The following is a 20,642-nucleotide window of genomic DNA, read 5'->3' on the forward strand; positions in this document are numbered from 1 at the left end:
TAAAATACCAAAGAAGGGCTTTTGGAAGAAGGCTTGAAAGCTCTATCTTCAGATCAGACTTTGTTCCTAAATTCTAGGCTTCTGTACCCAAGCGCCTCCGAGAAGTTTCCACCTGGATACCTAATAACTAGACCCAGTTACCAACCTGCCCTCCCTTTCCTCCTCCTGTTCCTGTCGTGGCTCAGCGAAAACAACTTGACTAGCATCCATGAGGATGTGGGTCTCCATCCCTGGCCCCGCTCAGTGGGTTGGGGATTTGGCGTGGCTGTGGCTGTGGGGCTGGCAGCTGCAGCTCTGATTTGACCCCTAGTCTGGGAACCTCCATAGGCCATGGGTGTGGCCTTAAAGAAAAAAAAAAAAAAAAGGCAAAGGACCATATATATACGTTTGGAGGCTGATGGGAAAGACCCCACTGGGAGGGAAGACTTGATGGAGGAGCCGGTGGGAAGAACCTCAGGAGTGGGGTCTTGGAGACCAGAGGACTTGAAGTCTGGTGCCAAGTGGAAGGGGTTGGCATTGGCTGGGAGCACAGGCAGTTCCCCTGCAGTGATGGGGGAAGGTGACCGTATGGGGACCGCTGCAGGGGAGTGGGAAGGGGGGAGGGGCTCTGAGTTTTCTTAGCACTTCTGTTTTCTCAGTGAGATGGAGGGCAAGCTCAGGGGGAGGTGCTGGGGGCTTAAGGAGAGAGCCTCTATGTTACTTTTCTTCAGGAATAGACCAGTGGGCGGATCAGGAAAACTCCCTCCACACTGCCCAACGTGCCCCCATGTAGCAGGTGCTCCATAAGGCTCTGAATGAGGAGGTGAGAAATTCCACCCTCACGACAGCCCTGACCCATGGGATTCATAGACCTGTTTCCCAAAGAGGGAATCAATGGGAGTTCCCTTTGTGGCTCAGTGGTTAACAACCCTGACTAGCATCCATGAGGATGTGGGTTCAATCCCTCAACCCTCAGTGAGTTGAGGGTCCAGCGTTGCGGTGAACTGTGGTGTAGGTTGCACAGGGGCTCGGATCTGGCATTGCTGTGGCGTGGTGTAGGCCAGGGGCTACAGCTCCGATTGGACCTCCAAGGGCCTGGGAACTTCCATATGCCACTGGTGCGGCCCTAAAAAGCAAAAAAAAAGGGGGGGGGGAATTAAGGATCCGAGGAAGGAGGTTATCTTGACTAGTTTCAGACAGCTGGCATCCAGCACTAAGTCCCCAGTTCCCAACCATGAAGCCCCCTTAGTTCTCAAAAAAATGGGGGGAGGCTCAGAAGAAAATAAATAAAATTCTTTATTATATCCTAATCACACAGTACAAATGGAGATTAAATAAGAACAGGGAGAAATCGGGGGCCCCAGGACAGCATGTGGGGGCCCCTTTCACCTCTGACCCCAAAATCCAGACCCTGATCAATAAATACCCCTTCCCAGAGAGAAGTCCCAGCTATGCCCCCCTCCAAAGAGTCCTGGCTGAAGAGTCTTGAGTTGACCCCCTCGCTTCACAGAGGAGGGCAACCAAGGCCCAGAGCAATCCAGCAAGTTCGTGGCTCCGGGGACCCCCCCTCCCACGGTAGGTCTCCTCTGGCGGCTCCCAGAGCCCCCCGAGCGGGCAGTCCGCGCGCCCGGACTCACACTTGGACGCGGTAGCCCCCCGCCCGCCGCCGGCAGAGCCTCCGCACGCCCACCCAGTAGAGGGTCAGCATGATCGCCCAGTAGCCCAGGTAGGCGCCGGCCCCCACGGCCAGGTGACGGGCCTCTGCAGCCCGGGAGGGGCCGCTCCAGTCGGCCCGGGCCTCGTGGACCACGCTGCGGACCAGACCCCCGAGCAGCAGCAGCGCCCAGAGGGCCAGTGGCAGCACCGGGACGTAGTTGGCGGCCAGCTGGCGGCGGCCCGACGTGCCCCAGCCGCTCTGGTTCATGGTGGCGAGTGCCAGGAACTTGGCCGGCAGGAGGCCGCCCATGTAGAGGGGCGCGTAGAGCGAGAGCAGCAGCATCCACAGGCAGCCCCGCAGCCAGGCCGCGAAGGCCGCCTTGGCCAGCGCCACGCCCTGCACGCACAGCAGCACCCAGAGCAGCGCCCACGGGCGGCCCGCGTAGAAGAGCCGCAGCACGGTGGCCGCCACGAAGAATGGGAAGAGGCCCGAGACCACCGCCTCGTAGGTCATCCACGCGTGGTGCCGGTGCCACCACAGCGCGTTGTACAGCCACTCGCGGAAGTACGACTTGGACCAGCGCGTCTGCTGGCTCAGCCAGCGCAGGAAGGACGAGGGCGTCTCCGAGTAGCAGCGGGACCGCGAGGTGTACCTGGCCGGGTGGGAGGAGACAGAGCCATCAGGATGCACGGGAATCGGGAGCCAGGAATGGCCACCGGGGGAAAGTTTTCTCAACTTCTCTGGCCCTCGGGGTTCTTGATAGGGACCCAGGTCGCCGGACTTTTTAAGCAACAGAAAGTGAAGAAGCCAGACAAGAAGTTCAGGCAAGGCTTTAAGCGGTCCTCCTGCAAGTAACAGGCTCCCTGGCGCGCTCTCTGAAGGTGGGTGAGCTGGTTCCTTAAATGGAGCGAGGGCAGGGGGTCCCGATCGGTGGGCGGGCTGGAGGCGTGGCTTAGGCAGCCTGCCCCACCCCCTTGGTTTTGCTCCCAGCACCTCCGAAGTGGCCGCTGCCTTTGGGCCTTTTTGTATCTTATTTATAATTTGCCCCAACGGCAGGCGCGCAGTTATTTTTAGTCCCTTATAGTTGCTGTGTATTCTGTCGCTGGGGGAGACATTTGTCCAGGTGCCAACACTGCAGTAAAAGGTCCCGAGTCCCCGCCTGTCTCATTCTCCTACATAAAATGGGGTCGATACTGGTTCCTACCTAATAGATGAAGATTGAATGAGGATTAAACGCCAAGCGCTGAGGACCAGTGTATAGAACTTGCTCAACAGATGGGAGCTGCTACTGCTATCTTTGCTATGACTAATGCAACTAGTGGCATTACTAATATTATTGCCCTGAGTGACGCTATTACTAATACTATCAGAACTCTATTACGAATACGATTGCACTTACTCATTGGCAGGCCCGGTGGGGAGGAGTAAGCTGGGCATGCTTCTTACCTAGGGTAGCCCATGTGTTAGAGCTTCTCAAGGGAACCATTAAGCGCCCTTCCCAGAGCCCTAGCAGACATTACTAATCCATCCCTCCCCGACTGGCCGGAATCCCTCGTGTGGAAGGTCATTAGGTGGCCTCCCGCAGTTAATCTGAAACTGTTCTATTGCCACGGGCATTACTTGACAGTGTCCGGCCTCCTTCCCCTGTGTCATGTGGCCTCCTCCATGACTTCCCTGTTAATCCTCTTCCTCCCGGAGTCTGTACCCAAAAGAGCTGGGAGGGATCCTGTTACAATGACATGCCACCCCTCTGCTAACCCCCCCTCCACACACACCATGGCTCCTTCATCTTAGTTCACATTCTCGCTGTGGCCCACACAACTTTCATGCGTGGACCCTGATTCACTCTGTCGTTTCCTGACACTCTCTCCCTTGGTACTGGTCCAGCTGTACTGTTTTCAGCCGCCATCCCTCTTGGCCTCAGGCATCCTAATTTGACATTTCACTCCCTACCTGGAAGCTTCCTATCCTTCCCGGCCTTGCTTATCTCCTTGGCCTCTATCATTCCCTAACATGTGATATGTTCTGCTCACCTACCTTTTATCATCTGTCTCCCCAATCAATGTAAGCATGAATTTGCATCTCTTGCTTGCTTCTGCATCCCCAGAGCTTAAAAACACCAGAGGCACTTGGAGAATATTCCTCAAGTGAATGAATGCATGGGTTCCCTTGATAACTTTGTTTTTTGTTTTTGTTTTTGTTTTTCCACGGTATATGGAGGTTCCCAGGCTAGGGGTCTAATCGGAGGTGTAGCCGCCAGCCTACACCAGAGTCACAGCAACACAGGATCCGAGCCGCATCTGGACCCACACCACAGCTCACGGCAACGCCAGATCCTTAACCCACTGATTGAGGCCAGGGATGGAACCTGCAACCTCATGGTTCCTAGTTGGATTCATTAACCACTAAGCCACGACGGGAACTCCTCCCTTGATAACTCTGTAGAAATCCCTTTCCCCTGAACTTCAGCTGGTCTAGCCCATGCCCTTCCATGACATCCTTTCTTCCGAAAGCACTTACTAGAGTTTTCGTGCTCTCCTCTCCTCCCACGTGAACCTTCTCACTCACCCTCTGACTAGTTAGACCTCAATCTATTTCTCTCTTTCTCTCCCCACCTCACTTGGAGTAGTCTGTGCTCCCTGTGTTAGAGCCATCTCACCCCATCTCATGCTGGAATTACCCCCCTCATCTTGCCCTGCTTGGTAGAGTCCATTGAGTCATGTGGTTCAATGCAAATACCCCCCCCCCCGTGCCTATGGTATCTTCCGCTTTCCTTTAACTTCTCACTTGGTATAGCCCATTGATTCAATGCAAATCCTCCTTTTGTTTCTTTAGGCCCATTGCCCTATAATTTACTTTAGGTTTGGAGAATTCCCCAAACACACACACACACACACACACACACACACACACACACACACACACTCGCTGGGATCCTCACTGGCCTCTGCACACCCCCAAGCCCTTGGTCCCTTCCACTTACTTGGTGGCATAGCCCATGCTGAGCATGCGGTTGGTGAGGTGGCGGTCATCCCCAAAGGTACAGTGGGTGCCCAGGAACTTCTGATTGTACCAGGCCTCAAGGAATTGCTGCAGGAGGTTGTTCCTGTACAGACCTAGGTGGGGGGAGGGCGTACAGGACCAATAGCCTCTGCTTTTGTCAACACCATCCCCAATCCTACTTCCAACCCAACTCATCTCCAATCTCCAAATCCAACCCCATCTTTAACCATCTCAGGCCCATTCTCAGCTCTGTCTCCAATGACAACTCCAGCCCCGATCCTGTTCTCAACCTCAAATCTTTCCTCAACTCCACACCCATCCCACATCTGCCCCAGTCCTGTTTCTGACCCATATCCACCTGGACTGCAAACCCGTCCCCAATCTCACATCCATTCTCAGCCCCATCCCCTACCCGTCCTCATCCAAAAACCCATCTCCAACCCTGACCTTGACTCCAAATCCATCTCATCCTCTTTCCCAAGCCCTCCCCTATCCCCAGTCCCGATCCCCACACCAAACACTATCCCCACCTCCAACTGCCAGTCTTATCCCTGTTTCCAATTCCTGTCCCAGCCCCACGTTTGTCTCCACTTCCAATCACATCTTCAGCCAACTCTGGCTCCCTTCTCCCTTCCCTCTCTGCCCCGTCCATCACCCTCCTAAGCCCTACCCCTGCTCACCTAGGGGACCACTGATGCAGGACACGCAGTGGAAGTAGCTCTGACAAGCCCGCTCCACGTTGAAGGCCACCCAGTACCGCAGGCTGCTGAGGAAGCTGACCCAAGAGTCCAGAGGGTTAAGGATCCGCACGTCGCCCCCCACAGCCCCTACCCGGGGGTCCTCGTCCAGTACCCGCACCAGCTCCAGCAGCGCCAAAGGGTCCAGCCGTGTGTCTGAGTCACAGACCTGTCAGGTGGGTGGAAGGGGCAGGTGAGATCGCTGGTAATCCAGGGGAGGGCACCAAGGGGTGGGGGGAAGAGCTGGGCCAGTCTGCAGCCAATGCGAACATAACTTTGAATTGTTTAGTCATTTTCAATATCTAATCACATTTTAAGATGACCTTCCCCCCAACATCCATGCTCTCTTCTGGGGTGTGGGCAAGAGCCATAATTTGCTTCCTATCAACAGAACATGGAAAAAGTGGTGACATATAACTCCCATGATGTATTATCTTATATGGCAATCTGAAGGAGTTCTGCAATATAATTAAGGTCCCTAGTCTGTTGGTTTTAAGGTAAACACAGACGGATTATCCTGGGTGGGCCAGACCTAATCAGGTGAGCCCTTTCAAAGAAGGTCTAGAAGTCAGAGACCTTCTCCTGAAGAGGCAAGCTGCCATGAGTTCTCTGCCTGCAAAGAAACAAATTCTGCTTGGAAGAGGCCCTTGAGCCTTAGATAAGCCCCAGCTCCAGCTGACAGCATGACTACAACCTCATGAGACCCTGAACAGAGGATCCAGTTAAGCTTTGTCCAGACTCCTGACCAATGGAAACTATGAGATAATAACTGTGTTTGCTTCAAGCTGCCAAATGTGTGGAAATTTGTTATGCAGAATAGACAGCTAATGCAATGCGTGAATGAATGAATCACTATGTCGAATGGATGAATGGATGACTAAATGCAGACATAGACCTCTGTACTGATGAGATCAGTAAGTGGACGAATAAATGAGCAAGAAAATCCAATGCATGACAACAGGAAGGACCGGAAAGACCCAATCTCTACATTTAAGGAGTAAGTGAATAAAGGAATGCGTGGTCTCCATATTGGATGATAGATGGATGCATGAATGAATGAATGATGGAAAGAGATTCTACACTGGATGAAAAAGGGATGGAGTCTCTACACTGAATGGATGAATAAAAGGAAGGAATGATTTCTATTGGATGAAGAGATGGCTGCATGTGGAAAAGACTACAAGGAGAGAAAGAAGGGAAGGAGAGAGAAATTCTACACTGAAGGGATGAATAAATCCCTTTATTCATAGGGATAGATGGAAGGATGAGTGAACGAGTTCGTTAAGGACACAGCTTCCGTAGCAACTGGATGCATGACTGAAGAAAGGACGAAATCCCTACCCTGCACAGATAAATGAAGGAGTAAAGTGAGTGCGCGACCTCCATCGTGGAGAGGTGGACGGATGGGGGTACGAATGACTGAGGGAAGGAAAGACTCTCTCCGTGAGATGGACGAGTGAATACAGGAAGAAAAGAAGTTCCTCCCCATCTCCAGACTGTCAAGGCTCCGAAGGAAGGACGGTTCCGGGGGGCGGGGGCGCCTTGCGCTCACCTGCACGTAGTCCACCGAGTCGCCGAGCGCCTTGAAGGCGGTGTACATGACCTCGCGCTTACCGCCCCAGCGCTGCGCCACGCACACGCACCGGCGCGTCCGCACCAGCGTCTCCACCGCCAGCCGCCCGGGGTCCTCGGCCTCCACCTCCCGGTAGGCGCCCGCCGCGCCCGCCGCCGCGGGTTCCCAGGGCTGGTGGTAGTTGCCGTCCCACACGTAGGTGGCGGGGTCCTCGTCGGCGAAGACCTCGCGGAACATGTCCACCATGTAGAGGTCCTCGGCGCGGTTGCCGTCCACCACCATGACGACGCGCAGCCGCGCGCGCGGGTACAGCAGGGCGCGGGCGGACACCAGGCACTGGCGCAGGTACGCGGGGTCCTCCTGATACGCGGAGATGGTCAGCGCCACGCTGCGCGCCGTGGCCGCGTCTGGGGGGCCCCGCGCCGCCGCCCGCCGCGCCGCCGCCGCCACCCGCCGGTGCTCCAGGTACGCGAAGAGGCTCTGCGCCACCAGGTGCGCAGAGAGGAAGGCCCCGTAGAGGCCGAAGGCCAGGAGGCCGAAGCGATCGGAGGCCAGGGGCACCCCGGCGGCGTAGGCCCAGGTCATGAGGCCCAGGATGAGCAGCGCGAAGGCGATGGTCAGCACCCGCCGGGCCAGGCTGGAGCAGTGGCGGGCTGCGGGGCTGGGCTTGGGCACGTCCTGCTGGAGCGGAGATAGGAAGGAAAAAAAAAGAGTCCCGAAAGGCTCCTCCGGGAAGGGAAGCCCTCCTGGGTTTCATTCCCAGGCCCATGCTAATATCCCCCTTTTGTACAGCAAATCCTCTGGGCGCTGCACAGTTATTTTCATGAATGAAAAGAAATGCGGCAAACAGGCATCAGGGCTGAATGCCTGCTTCTGTTGATGCTAATAGATTTTTTTTTCACGTTGTAACAGCTCTTAAATCCGTGAGGATTACACTCAGTGGAGTATCCCGGTTTAATTAAGAGGTTTCCCCGCCTCCTTTTTAATGGTACAAAAAAATAATGATTCATCTGACGGTCAAACATTCCTTAGTGTTGAGAATGATAATAACAATATACATCTAAAGAATGCAAGATGATATGTGTCAGGCACTGCTCGAAGCCTCTTAGAACTTATTTTTTTAGTTTATTGTATTGAGGTGTAGTTGATTTACAAATGCTGTGTTCATTCTACCGCACAGCAAAGTGATTCAGTTATATACATATTTTTTTTTCTCTTAATATTGTTTTACTAACTCCAAATAATAACATCATTTTGGTCGTTTTGATCTTTTTTATTCAAGCATAGTTGATTGAAAGCATTTCAGGTGTTCAGGAAGGTGATTCATTTTCAGATGTTTTATATATCTATTATATATACATAATAGATATAGTTCCCTGTGCCATACAGCAGGTCTTTTTATTATTCTTTTCCGTTACGGTTTCTCACAGGATACTGAAGATAGTTCCCTGTGCTCTATAGTGGGACCTTGCTGTTTGTCCTTCTCTATATAATAGTTGGCATCTGCTCATCCCCAGCTTCCAAGTCATCCGTCCCCCCACCCCCTACCCTTGGTACCCACAAGTCTAAGAACCTCTTTTAATCCTCACAACAGCCCTATGAATTAGGTACTTTTATCATCATCCCCATTTTACAGATGAGGGAACTGAGTCACACAGAGATGCCGCCACCTGCCCAAGGTCTGCCTGGAACGTGCAGAAGCCAAGATTTGAACCCTGAATATCCAGTCACTAAACCACAACGTTGTATCCCGGCTTGACTCCTCAGGAGCCCCTGGCGGACAGGTAATGTTTACTGCCCCCACCATAGAGATGGCAAAATCCAGGACTGATGAGCCAGGAGGAGTGGCTGGTAGGGCCTGATGATGCCCAGTACATGCTGCTGGAAAAGCTTGGAATCAGAGGGGAAAGGGTGGGTGCCTCTCTTTTCTCGTCTGCAAAGTGGGCGTTTAGCCCTTTCCATGTGCCAAGCGCTGGGGAGGTGGGTACTGTTACTCTCTCCTGTTAGAGATGGGGAAACTGAGGCACAGGGGGATATAGTCTCTCACTCAGGGTCACTCAAGCTCCATCATCCTCTGTGCTAAACTGTCTTCTCCATCACCAGTAAGCTTGGAAGAGGCTCTTGAGCCTTAGATAAGCCCCAGCTCCAGCTGGCAGCATGACTGCAACTTCATGAGACCCTGAACGGAGGATACAGTTAACCTTTGATGAGTAAAATGAACCACTAAGACACAGATTTGCACTACCCAGTACGGGAGCCACTGGCCACATGTGGCTAGAGAACACTTGAAATGCAGCCTTTATGACCGAAGAACTGACTTTTTAATTTCATTCAATGTAAATGTTTAATTTGGGGTTGTTTGTTTCTTTTTTGGCCATGCCAGAGGCCTGTGGACATTCCCGGGCCAGGGATTGAACCTGTGTGACAGCAGGGACCCTGAGCCGCTGCACTGACAATGCTGGATCCTTAACCCACTGAGCCACAAGAGAACTCCTCCATGTAAATGTTTAAATTTAGAAACTGGTCCTTGATTCAGTCATTGGAAGGCTTTTAAACATGTCTGGAACGAGTAGGATCTGTGAAGCTTCGACTATAAATTTTACGAACTCTAAAAATACAGGTCCAGTGTCTCTAATGAAAAGATATTGTCTGAGTGAGATGAGCTGCACATCTGGATTATGAAGCCTGAGTGCAGAAAAATGACAGAAAGATGTCTCCTTACTATCTTTGCATTGATCACATACTGAAATGATAATATTTTTGATAATAGAGCTGTGGGTTGGCATACACGGGCCCCTTGGGCTGAAGCCTGGCTCCTTTTTCACTATAGCCCCACAAGCTAAGATTCGTTTTTAGTTTTTATTTTTGGTCTTTTTAGGGCCGCATCCATGGCATATGGACGTTCCCAGGCGAGGGGTCAAATTGGAGCTGTAGCTGCCGGTCTACACCACAGCTCATGGCAACCCCGGATCCTCAACCCACTAAGCAAGGCCAGGGATCGAACCTGCATCCTCATGGATACGGGTCGGTTTTGTTAACCAGTGGGCCAGGACGGGAACTCCAGTTTTTTCGAAGTTTGAAAAAAAAAAAAATCAAAAGAAAACGACTATTTTGTGGCATATGAAAACTGGATGAAGTTCACATTTTTGCATTCCTACATCATTTTCTCGGCATCCACACTCATCTGGTTACATACTGACCACAGCTGATTTCACACTATGCCAAGGAGTAGAGACCATATGTCCCTCTAAACCCCTTTCTGGCCTTGTACAGAAAAAAACTGCTGACTCCCGACACACTGGGTTAAAGAAAATATTAATAAAGTTAATCACACCTGTTTCTCTTTCTGTAATGTGGCTACCAGAAATTAATTTTTAAAATTTCTAAATTTTTTTTAAATTAAAAAAAATTTTTTTGTGTGTTTTTTAGAGCTGCACCCTCAGCATATGGAAGTTCCCAGGCTAGCGGTCTAATCAGAGCTACAGCTGCCAGCCTACACCACAGCCACAGCAATGCGGGATCCAAGCTGTGTCTGTGACCTACACCATAGCTCATGGTAATGCCAGATCCCTGACCCACTGAAGGCCAGGGATTGAACCTGCAACCTCAGGGCTATCAGTCAGATTTGTTTCCACTGTGCTACAATGGGAACTCCTAGAAAAATTGAAATTATGTATGTGGCTCATGTTATGTTTCTTGAGGGCAGAGCTAAGGTACAGCTTTTAGCCTGGTGTGAGTACTTGCTCAAAATTAACAATTATTATTATTTCTTCTGGACTCTTCTTCTCTGTCCCTTTGCCCCAAACCTAGCCCTACCTGAGTTTTTGGGGGTGGCCCAATGCATGCTGGGGATCAGAGATGGCTGGGCATCCAGAGGGTTCTAATCCTGTCACTCAGGATCACATGTGTCGCCGTGGACACACAACCCAAGACAGCCGATCCCAGACACCTGCCCTTGGAATTCAGTGATCCTGGGGCACATGCCCCCCACCCCACCCCAATAGCCACTCAGGTGAACCTGGAGATAGTTCACCTTCAGCGGGAAGGAACACCACCACTGGCCGTGAACACACAGACACCCATCGCAGGGTCTGGAGCAACGGGACAGATGCAAGTTTCAGAAAAAAAAAAAACAAAAAACAGTTGAGATGGAACCATATGAAATTGCCGTTTTTACAGGTCAGAAGTGACCACAGAGTGGCGATTTCATTTGGTTCAACTTAATACTGACGACGTGAAAGTAGAAATTTAGACCCACAGGTCAAGCCACCACCCCCCCCAGGGCACACACGGATTTACAGCCAGGTCAACAAGGCCACAAGGTCATGTCACATCTCACATAGATACACACCCGATGGCACACACACTCACAAGGTCGCTGTCGCACACAGACGGTCGCCTGTCATGCACAGGAGTGTAGGTGACCACCCCAGCACTGGAGGTTCCCGCGCACACGTGGTCACACCTGGGCTGGCGGTCCCCCTACCCGGCCACAGTCATGCACACACCTGTCTCATCGCTGTGGGTCCGGCGGGCCTCGCTCCTCTCCTGCTCACTGCTCAGAGCCTCTCTGTGGCCCGAGAGCTGAGGAGGGTGATTTGAAGAGCAGCGCCAGGCGGGGGCGGGAGGAGGGGCTGACGTCAGGGCTGAGCTGGGCCAGGGGCTCTGAGGTCACGGCCGGCCGAGAGCCGGGCAGCCCCACCCGCTTCCCGCCATCACCCCCGCCTCCCCGCTCCAGACGGGCCTCCCTGCCCAGCTCCCCCTTTGCACCTGCCCCGCGTCCCTGCCGCCCTTCCTCCTCCCCCGAACCGCCCCCCATCGCAGCCCCTTCTTGCCCCGTCTCTCTCTCTCTCTACTTCTCCTCCTCTCCCGGCGCTCGCTGCGGCATGTCTGCACTTCGCTCCATCCCTTCTTTCTCCCCACCTCCCTCGGCCTCTCCTCACGTCTCCTTCCCCCTCTCTCCCCTCCCCTGCCCGCTTCTTTCTCTTCCTCCCATTCCCAAGTCTCCTCGCCCCCCTCTTCGGCCCCAGCCCTGTGTCCCCCGCATCCCGCCCCTCCCCTCCCCTTCTAGCCCCGGAATCCAGATGGGATTCCCTGGGGACCGGCCACTGGCAGATGGACTAAAGAGCGCACACGTGCGTGCGTGTGGGTGTGACTGTGTGTGCCCTGGCCCGGGAGGCCGGCTGTCTGGGAACAGGAGGGGACGTCTGTCGGCTCAGCGCCTAATTGCTTGGGGTCCACGTGCGTGTGCTTGCGTGTGCTTGCGTGTGTGTGTGTGTGTCTGGGTGCGCGCGCGCATGCGTCTGTGCCAGGACCGGGGAGGGGGCTGGAGCCCTGGGATTGGCCCCCCGGGGGGGTGAGCTCAGAGTTATTGGTCAGCCGCCCCCAAGGAGTCTGGGAAACTGAGTCAGCGCAAAGGCGGAAGTGGGCCGAAGAGATGGGGTCCTGGCGTGTCCGCCTCCTCAGCCCCTCAGGACCAGAAGACTCCGTGATAAAGGTCATTGTTTCCCTGCCATTTTTTTTTTTCTTTTTTTAATCTTTTGTCTTTTCTAGGGCCGCACCGAGGCATATAGAGGTTCCCAGACTGGGGGTCCAATCAGAGCTACAGGCGGCGGCCTACACCACAGCCACAGCAACGCAGAATCCCGAGCTGTGTCTGCAACCTACACCACAGGTCGTAGCCACGCCGGATCCTTAACCCACTGAGCAAGGCCAGGGGTCGAACCTGCAACCTCATGGTTCCTAGTCGGATTCGTTTCCGCTGCGCCAGGACGGGAACTCGGCCTTCCTTTTCTTGATTTCAAAGCCCCAAATCTCTCTCCACTGCTTTGTCTCTGCTCTTCTTATTGATTCTTACTCTGCATCTCTTTCCCTGACCCCTGCATCCTTTCTCTGTCTCGTGGTCCGTCTGTCCGTCTCTGGGTTTCTCTGACGATGTCTGTCTCCCAGTTTTTCTTTCTCTGCCTGTTTCTCCCTGTTCCCCTCGGTGGCTGCCTGTGCCTCCTTTCTCTGCTTCTGTCTGTTTGTCCTTGTCTCTCAATCTCTACCCTCTCTTGGTCTCTGCATCCCTGTGTATCTCCGAGGCTCTATCTCTGTGTGTGTTTCTCTCTCATTCTGTTACGCTCTGTTTTTCTAAGTCCTCATTTCCCGCTGCTGCTGCATCTCATCCAGCCAAATCTTTACCCCCTGGGTGTCCCCGGAGAAGCATCGTGTGTGGGGGGGGGGGGGGGCAATGCCAGGTTGCGCCTTTGCCAAAGCCTGGCTGTCAGGGAGAGGGGGCTAGTGCAAAGACCCATGTCAGGGCACCCCACCCACCTCACCAGGGCAGGGCTGGCCGTTTCTGAAACTCTGACGTGCTGTTGCCGAGAGCCTGGGCCGCCGCCTGGTGTCTGACTGTGTCAGGATGATGGCTCCTCCGGGGGGAGCCAAGCCCAGAGCAGGAGGGAAGGGTGATTCCTCTACCCCAGGGTGGGGGTGCTGGGCAGCCCGGGCTCCACTCAGAAGCGGGGCATTTGGCTGCCCAGCCCCCACCCCGCCCTGCCGGGTGGAGCAGCTGTATAAAACCAAATGTTGCTAAAACCAGAGTGTGGATGAGGAAGGAGGGATCAGGCCTTTAAACCCCAAGGATTTCTTCCCCCAGGACCCAGGAGTCTGGGCCCCCAGCCCTTCCTTCCCCAGACCCAGGATCCAGCCCCCAGCTCCTCCTTCCCCAGACCCAGGATCCAGGCCCCCAGCGCCCCCTCCCTCAGACCCAGGATCCAGCCCCCACCCCTCCTCCCTCAGACCCAGGATCCAGCCCCCAGCCCCTCCTTCCCCAGACCCAGGATCCAGGCCCCCAGCGCCCCCTCCCTCAGACCCAGGATCCAGCCCCCAGCCCTCCTCCCTCAGACCCAGGATCCAGCCCCCAGCCCCTCCTCTCTCAGACCCAGGGGTCCAAGGCCCCAGTCCTCTCCTCCCTCGGACCAGGAATCCAGGACCCTAAGCCCCCCTCCCTCAGACCCAGATGTCCAGTCTCCCAGAATTCCTTGCAGGGAGAGATGACCAAGGCTGGGAGCAGCCAAGACAGGAGCTGAAAGACAAGGGCAGACCAAGCCGGGCACTTCCCTAGGAGGCAGGAACTGGTCATGGTAGGACCACCTCCGGCTCCCCTCACTAATAGCCATCTGTCCCAGAATCCTCTGCTCTAGTAGTGCCCAGTCTTGGGTCCCACCCTGGGTCCAGAGTGACCCTCCCAAGATTTCCGTCATCATCGCAAAACCTCAAGGTGTGGTTTATGGAACACAGGACAGAAGGAGCAACAGTGGGGAGATCATAAGGCCAAAATGGAGAGAAGTCAGGAGAAAGAACATTTATTCACCCTAGGGATATCTCCTCTGCGCTGGCGGGCCGGGCTCACAGCTGGGTGCTGCCAGGCACACAGAAATGACTCAGACCGCAGCCCTGCCCTTGAGGAGATGCCAATCTGCTGGAGGAGACAGCTGGGTAAACAGAGGATGGACCACCGACCAGTGCGAGGATGCCTGAGCCTGGCAGGAGAGTCCCGGAGGGCTTCCTGGAGCAGGTGATATCCCGAAGGAGCTGAGTTCTGCATGGTGAGGAGTCAGGGTCGGGGAGGCAGGGCTGAGGGGTGAAAGGTGAAACTGAAAGGGCAGCCAAGGCAGGGAAGGGTGTCCTGACCCATCAGGAAAGTTCCGGGGAGTGGATGTTGTGGAAGCTTAAGGGGCAAAGCACAGGCGTGGCATGGGGTGCACAGCAGGGCCCACCCCAGGCAGGGTTTTGAATGCCAGATTCAGAGGCTGGGATTTTATCCTGGGCACAGGGAGGGCTGGGAGCAGGCGAGGGGCAGGGTCTGCCCCAGAGGTCTTATAGGGAGACCCTGGGGTCAGGGGGAGAGATGCAGGGGGTTCACATCAGGGTCTTTGCGGGGAGCAAGAGCGGACAGCGTGAGCCTGGAGGCAGATGGCAGCCGGGGACGGGAAGGGCGCTGGGGTCTGGGCACAGGCAGGCGGCGCAGGGCCTGTGAGGAGACCCTGGGTGTTGAGGGGCAGGAGGGGGACAGCAGACATGGGGGGACCCCTGAGGCTTGCCTGACCTGATCGCATATATTTACCTCCTCCCGGGTAGGTACCCACCTTCGTGAATGCTGGCTTCCTGGGGAACTAGGCCAGGTGAAGGGCCCTCCCGGGGAAGTCACTGGACGAAGCCTGCCTTTGGTTAAGGACTTGAGTCCAGATGAGTGATTTCTCTGCCCAGCATCCTGGGTAGGAGGGATGCGCTTTGGGAGTCTCGAGACACAGAGAGTCAGGGAAGGGAGAAAAGGAGGAAGAGGATGGGGTTCCCGTTGTGCCTCAGCATTTAGGAACCCGGCTAGTATCCATGAGGATGCAGGTTTGATCCCTGGCCTCACCTAGTGGGTTCAAGATCTGGCATTGCTGTGACTGTGGCCGCAGGTGCATGTGGAAAAAAAGAGAAAGTGGGGAAGGGGCAGGTAGGGAAGAGGGGTTGGAGGGGAGGAGGGAACAGAGGAGGAGGAGGGGTGGGAGCGGGAAGGATGGAGGAGGGGGGCGGAATAGGGCGGAAGATGGAGTTGGGAGGGAGAGAGGGAGCCGGAGCTGGGACCCCCCCCCCCCAGTCCTTCCCTGGAGCATGGGAGATTGGGGTGAGGGGTTCCCAGGGAGGTGGGACTCTCGGCGAGGCTTCCCAGGATCAGCTGAGATCTCACATCTGGAAGCAGATCGCCTCTGAACTTCTAGGAATTCCAGGAAGTTGGCTGCAGTTGGCTACACGGGACCATTCCCCCCCCCCACATGTTCCAGAAAACTCCTATGCCTCCAGATTCTGCCGAATCCTGGGGGGGTAGGGAGGCGATGACTGTATGGGCAACTTGTGCCTCGGGGAGGGGGCTGGGGGGCCTCTGAGGCCAGGAGGAGAGGACCAGCCGGTCTGGCCCTAAGCCCGAGGGAGGCAGAGCCAGAGCCAGGGAGAGACTTCCCCTTCAGCAGCTTTCTCCTCTCCCAGGGAAGCCAGAGAGAGGATCCCATTTCCAGAGAGGGAAACTGAGGCTGGAGAAGAGCTGTTTCCTGGCCAGAGTGATGCAGCACGGGGGCCCCAGGGGCAGGTAAGAAGGTCACTGTGGGAGGAGGGGGGAGGGGGCCTGGACCCCTGGGTCTGAGGGGGGAGGGGCTGGGGGCTGGATCCTGGGTCCTGGGGGAGGAGAAGCTGGGGCTGGATCCTGAGCCTGAGGGAGGAGGGGCTGGGGGCTGGATCCTGGGTCCGAGGGAAGAGGGGCTGGGGGCCTGGACTCCTGGTCTGAGGGAGGAGGCGTCTTTGATCTGCACCCTTGTGTGCTTAAGAGGAAGCCTGGCCCCTATAGACGCGGGTCCATCAGCTTCTCAGCTTTGACAGAAAAATGGTTCAAGACTAGGCTCCTCTTGCTTACGTGGCTCTGACTCCGTGCCTCTCCCACATCCTTCCCGAAGGTCTTGTCCACCTTGAGTCCTGGGTCTGCCTCCACCTCAGACCAGGGCCTGAAGAGCCTCTGAGGGAGGAAGACGACTCTGAGTCAGAAGACAGATGGATAAGAGGTTGACGGGGAGCCAGAGGGCCGGGCTGGGCCGCAGGTGGGAGCCAGTTGCTTGCGTGTTCTTGTTCCCTTGAGGCTGTTTCCTCATCTGGAAAATGGGACTGTCTCAAGGTGTCCCTCACAGGGTCACCCTGCAGATTAGGAGAGAGAGGCGTTCCCATTGTGGGTTGGCGGTAATGAACCTGACTAGCATCCCTGTGAAGATATGGGTTTGATCCCTGGCCTCTTTAGGGCCGCACCTACAGCATATGGAGGTTCTCAGGCTAGGGCTTGAATCAGAGCTGCAGCTGCCTGCCTACACCACAGCCACAGCCACACAGAATCTGAGCCGTATCTGTGACCTACACCACAGCTCACCGCATTGCCAGATCCTTAACCCACAGAGCAAGGCCAGGGACCAAACCCGTGTCCTCATGGATACGGGTCAGGTTCATTTATCCCTGAGCCACAACGGGAACTCCAAATGGGACTTGTTCAATTGTAACTTTTTATGATTTTTTAAAGGGGAGTATAGTTGATTTATGACGCTGTGTGAGTTTCTGCCGCACAACAAAGTGATTCAGTGACACGTCTACCCACATACCATTTTTCATATTCTTTTCCACTATGGTTTATTACAAGATACTGAATGTGTTCCCTGTGCTGTAAGGTAAGATCTTATGATCTGTTTTATTTATATATCTATTTATTTTTTAAAATTATAATCCAAACTTTGTTTATTTATTTACTTTGTCGTTTTGCCTTTTTCCGGGGCTGCTCCGTGGCATATGGAGGTTCCCAGGCTAGGGGTGAAATTGGAGCTGTAGCTGCTGGGCTACACCACAGCCACAGCCACGCCAGATCTGAGCCACATCTGCAACCTTCACCACAGGTCACGGCAACACCGGATCCTTCACCCACTGAGCAAGGCCAGGGATTGAACCCTCAACCTCATGGTTCCTAGTCGGATTCGTTAACCACTGTGCCACAACGGGAACTCCCTGTTTTATGTATAGTTGTTTCTATCTGTTAATCCAAGAAGACTCCTAATTTTTCACTCCCCCACCCCCTTTCCCCTTTGGTAACCATAAATCTGTTCGGTGTGGCTGTGAGTCTGTTTCTGTTTGTTAATAAGTTCATTTGTATCATTTTTTGGATGCCACGTATAAGTGATATCATATGGTATTTGTCTTTCCTATTTCCAAGATATAAGTCCCCCCACCCTGCCCCCTGACATGCAATTCTCAGACACCAGCTGAGTGTTCCCCACAGTTCACTTCTTTTTTTTTTTTTTTTTTTTTTGCTTTTTAGGGCCACACCCTTGGTGTATGGAAGTTCCCAGGCTAGGGGGCAAATTGGAGCTACAGCTGCAGCCACAGAAGTGCCGGATACCCACCCCACTGAGCGAGGCCAGGGATCGAACCTGCATCCTCGTGGACACTAGTTGTATTTGTTTCTGCTGCACCATAATGGGGACTCCCACAATTCACTTCTGACACTCTTTGCTCAGACACAGCCTCAGATCCCGAGGTTAAGGGCTCAGCCCCGTAAGACTCACCACCCTCTTCAGGTGTCAGTCTCCAGTCCAGGTCGTCACCTGTGCTTCTGACCAAGCGACTGTAAATCAAAGGTTCCCATGACATCCCCTCCTTGGGTTTGATTAACGTGCTAGAGTGGCTCACAAAACTCAGGAGACCCGTGTATTCACTGCATTACTGGGTTATTACAAAGGATATTGAGGATGTGAAGCAAAAGCCAGGGACGCACAGGGCGAGCCCCTGAACAAAGGCTCTTCTGTCCTGTTAGACAACCAAAATTCAACTGAGTAATTTAAAGATCAAATTGGCTTTATTGAACGATTCATGAGTCAGGCAACAGCTCATCCAGCAAATGGAGAAGAGCTTCAATGAGCTGCAGGAAAAGTTTCTAAAGGTGGAAGATGATGGGGGGGCGGGATTCTTAGGGAAGAATGCATTGTTTCCGCAAGGTCACCCCCCAAGGGGAACAAAAAGGGTCTGTCAGTGGATTACTTCCTGGTCCTGGGCAGAAAATTTTAGGCTGGCCGGTTAAGTGTCTTATATCCCTGTGTGTGGGGTGTGTATGTGTGTCTGTGTCTGTGTTGGGGGGGGGTATGACAGGTCGAAACTGCAGTTAGGTTAGGTGTTAAGTCTTGGTTTGCTGGCCTAAGTGACTCCATTTGGATAGCCCACTCTCTCCTTTTTCACAAACTCAAGTTCCTGTTTTCCTCAACTTCCATCCTCTACGGGACACAGAAGGTCAACCCTGTCAACATCAAGAGGGAAAGAATTTGAGTATCCAGGTCATCCGCGTCCCATTCTTGCCCAAGGAATTAGGACAAAGAAAGAGGTGACTGCGGAGGTGAGAAGAATCAGAGATAATAATGAAAGGCAGGCGTTCCCTTGCCGCTCAGTGGGTTAAGGGCCTGGCATTGTCGCTCCTGAGGCCCTGGTGATGCTGTGGCATGGGTTTGATCTCTGGCTTGGGTACTTCTGCATGAAAGAAAGGAAGGAAGGGAGGGAGGGAGGGAGGGAGGCAGAGATGGGGATGGGAGGGACAGGAATCACAAAGAGAGCGTGCTCCCAGAGCGGAGGTGGGGGAACAGCCAGTGGGACAAGACACTCCCCACCCAACCCTCCCCCCAAGATTAATTCCATCATCCTCTGCTCCTATGGAGGCTCACTAGTAGGCGTCTAGCCCAAAGAGGTGGCAGTCTTTCTGAAATTTCAAGAAATTTCAAGAAAGTATCATCCAAAGGTATCAGGGTGATATGGGGAATTATGGGACAACAGAGGCAGGAGTAAGGGCAGTCATCCTCAGAACACTATTCCCAAGGTCTTGCATCCGTTAGGGTGCCTTCAATGATGAGTCATTTGCAGTTTACAACGAAACCCAACCGTGGTTTAAACCAAAACAACATTGATGGTTTACTTTAGAAGAATTTTGGAGATGGGCAGTACTAGCTTAGGGTGTGTCAGAATAATACCATCAAAACCACATGTGTTTTAATCCTTCCTCTTTCTCATCCCCCATATGGCAGCTTTCTTCCTGGAGATGGTTACCTCTTGGCTGCCAAAGAACTGTCCTAGCTCCTGCCTTCGTACTAGAGATCCCAAGCTGAGAGGATGTGGACACAATGAGGAACCACTCTCAGAGGTGAGACGTTTTCAGATTTGTGTTTTGGAAAACTGCCTTTGGGGTCACCTATAGAAGACACCTTGTTAGAAGGCTCCTAAGAGAGGGAGGCTAACAAAGGTGGGGCAACCAAGAGTGGAAACCAAACCCTTTTGGGGAATTAAACTGAAGAGAATGGCAGCAGGCGCTACGATGCACAGAGGAGAAGGACCCAGATGCTGAGAACAAATAAGAGACCCAGAACCCCCCAGAGAGTAACTGCCAGACAAATTTCCAGATCTTTTCTTTGTGAAAGTGGGCTTCTTGTCATGCTCCTGCCTGTTTCCTACAAGCCCTCTATACTGAAGCTTAAACAGGGAGAAGGAGGAACGTCTCAAAGGGACTCCCGTCCTTTTTTTTTTTTTTTTTTGTCTTTTCGAGGGCTGCTCCCGTGGCACATGGAGGTTCCCAGGCTAGGGGTCCAATCGGAGCTGTAGATGCCAAGCCTATGCCAGAGCCACAGCAACACTGGATCTGAGCCGTGTCTGCGAGAACTAGACCACAGCTCACGGCAACGCCGGATCCTTAACCCACTGAGCAAGGCCAGGGATCGAACCCGCAACCTCGCAACCTCATGGTTCCTAGTCGGATTCGTTAACCACTGCGCCACGACTGGAACTCCAGGACTCCCATCCCTGAGTGGCCCTATTTTCTAGTTTGGACAAAGTCAGAGGGGAAGTGACATTGGAGTTGACCTGGGTAGAGCAGAGTCCTGCCTGTGCTGCAAAAATGCACCAGGGAAGCCAATTGAGTCCTGGGCTTTCTTTCTGAAAAGGTTCGATCTCATCAGTAGTTACTGGACTCTTCAGTTTCTCCGTTTTCTCTCCTGTCCGTTTTGGGGGACTGTGACTTTCCAGGATTTTAGCCATGTCATCAAAACTGGCAGATGAATTGGCATGAAACATATAACCACTGTGTGTATCCCTTGGTGAGGTTTCC

The 20,642-nt window shown here is 53.7% G+C and overlaps 2 protein-coding genes across 5 annotated transcripts in view; one reads left to right on the top strand and one right to left on the bottom strand.

Moving 5' to 3' along the window:
- Nucleotides 1-20,642, top strand: part of LOC110261042 (sperm acrosome membrane-associated protein 6) — a 52,376-nt gene that overhangs the window by 16,786 nt on the left and 14,948 nt on the right. The window contains exons 11-18 of one of the 3 annotated variants that reach the window (XM_084961822.1): nucleotides 1,416-2,517; nucleotides 5,324-5,552; nucleotides 8,586-8,733; nucleotides 14,312-14,541; nucleotides 15,968-16,067; nucleotides 16,429-16,569; nucleotides 18,785-18,890; nucleotides 19,570-19,685. The gene's annotated coding sequence lies outside the window, so the exon portion shown is untranslated. Of the gene's footprint in view, nucleotides 1-1,415; nucleotides 2,518-5,323; nucleotides 5,553-8,585; nucleotides 8,734-13,281; nucleotides 14,542-15,857; nucleotides 16,068-16,428; nucleotides 16,570-18,784; nucleotides 18,891-19,569; nucleotides 19,686-20,642 lie in introns of those variants that run through there. The other 2 variants (XR_014806592.1, XR_014806593.1) reach the window with 2 other exon arrangements.
- On the bottom strand, nucleotides 1,252-11,537 carry HAS1 (hyaluronan synthase 1). Of its 2 annotated transcripts, none has more exons than XM_084958112.1 (5): nucleotides 11,458-11,537; nucleotides 6,929-7,627; nucleotides 5,320-5,545; nucleotides 4,620-4,752; nucleotides 1,252-2,288 (listed from the first exon to the last, which is right to left on the bottom strand). In XM_084958112.1, the coding sequence occupies exons 1-5, from the start codon at nucleotides 11,464-11,466 to the stop codon at nucleotides 1,613-1,615; spliced, it is 1,743 nt and encodes a 580-aa protein (XP_084814238.1). In that variant the 5' UTR covers nucleotides 11,467-11,537; the 3' UTR covers nucleotides 1,252-1,612.

This window comes from Sus scrofa, chromosome 6, assembly GCF_054392235.1.
Source record: "Sus scrofa isolate SSC_HxYL_T2T_F1_AM1 chromosome 6, Sscrofa_HxYL_maternal_Yorkshire_Landrace_v2.0, whole genome shotgun sequence".
Lineage (NCBI taxonomy): Eukaryota > Metazoa > Chordata > Mammalia > Artiodactyla > Suidae > Sus > Sus scrofa.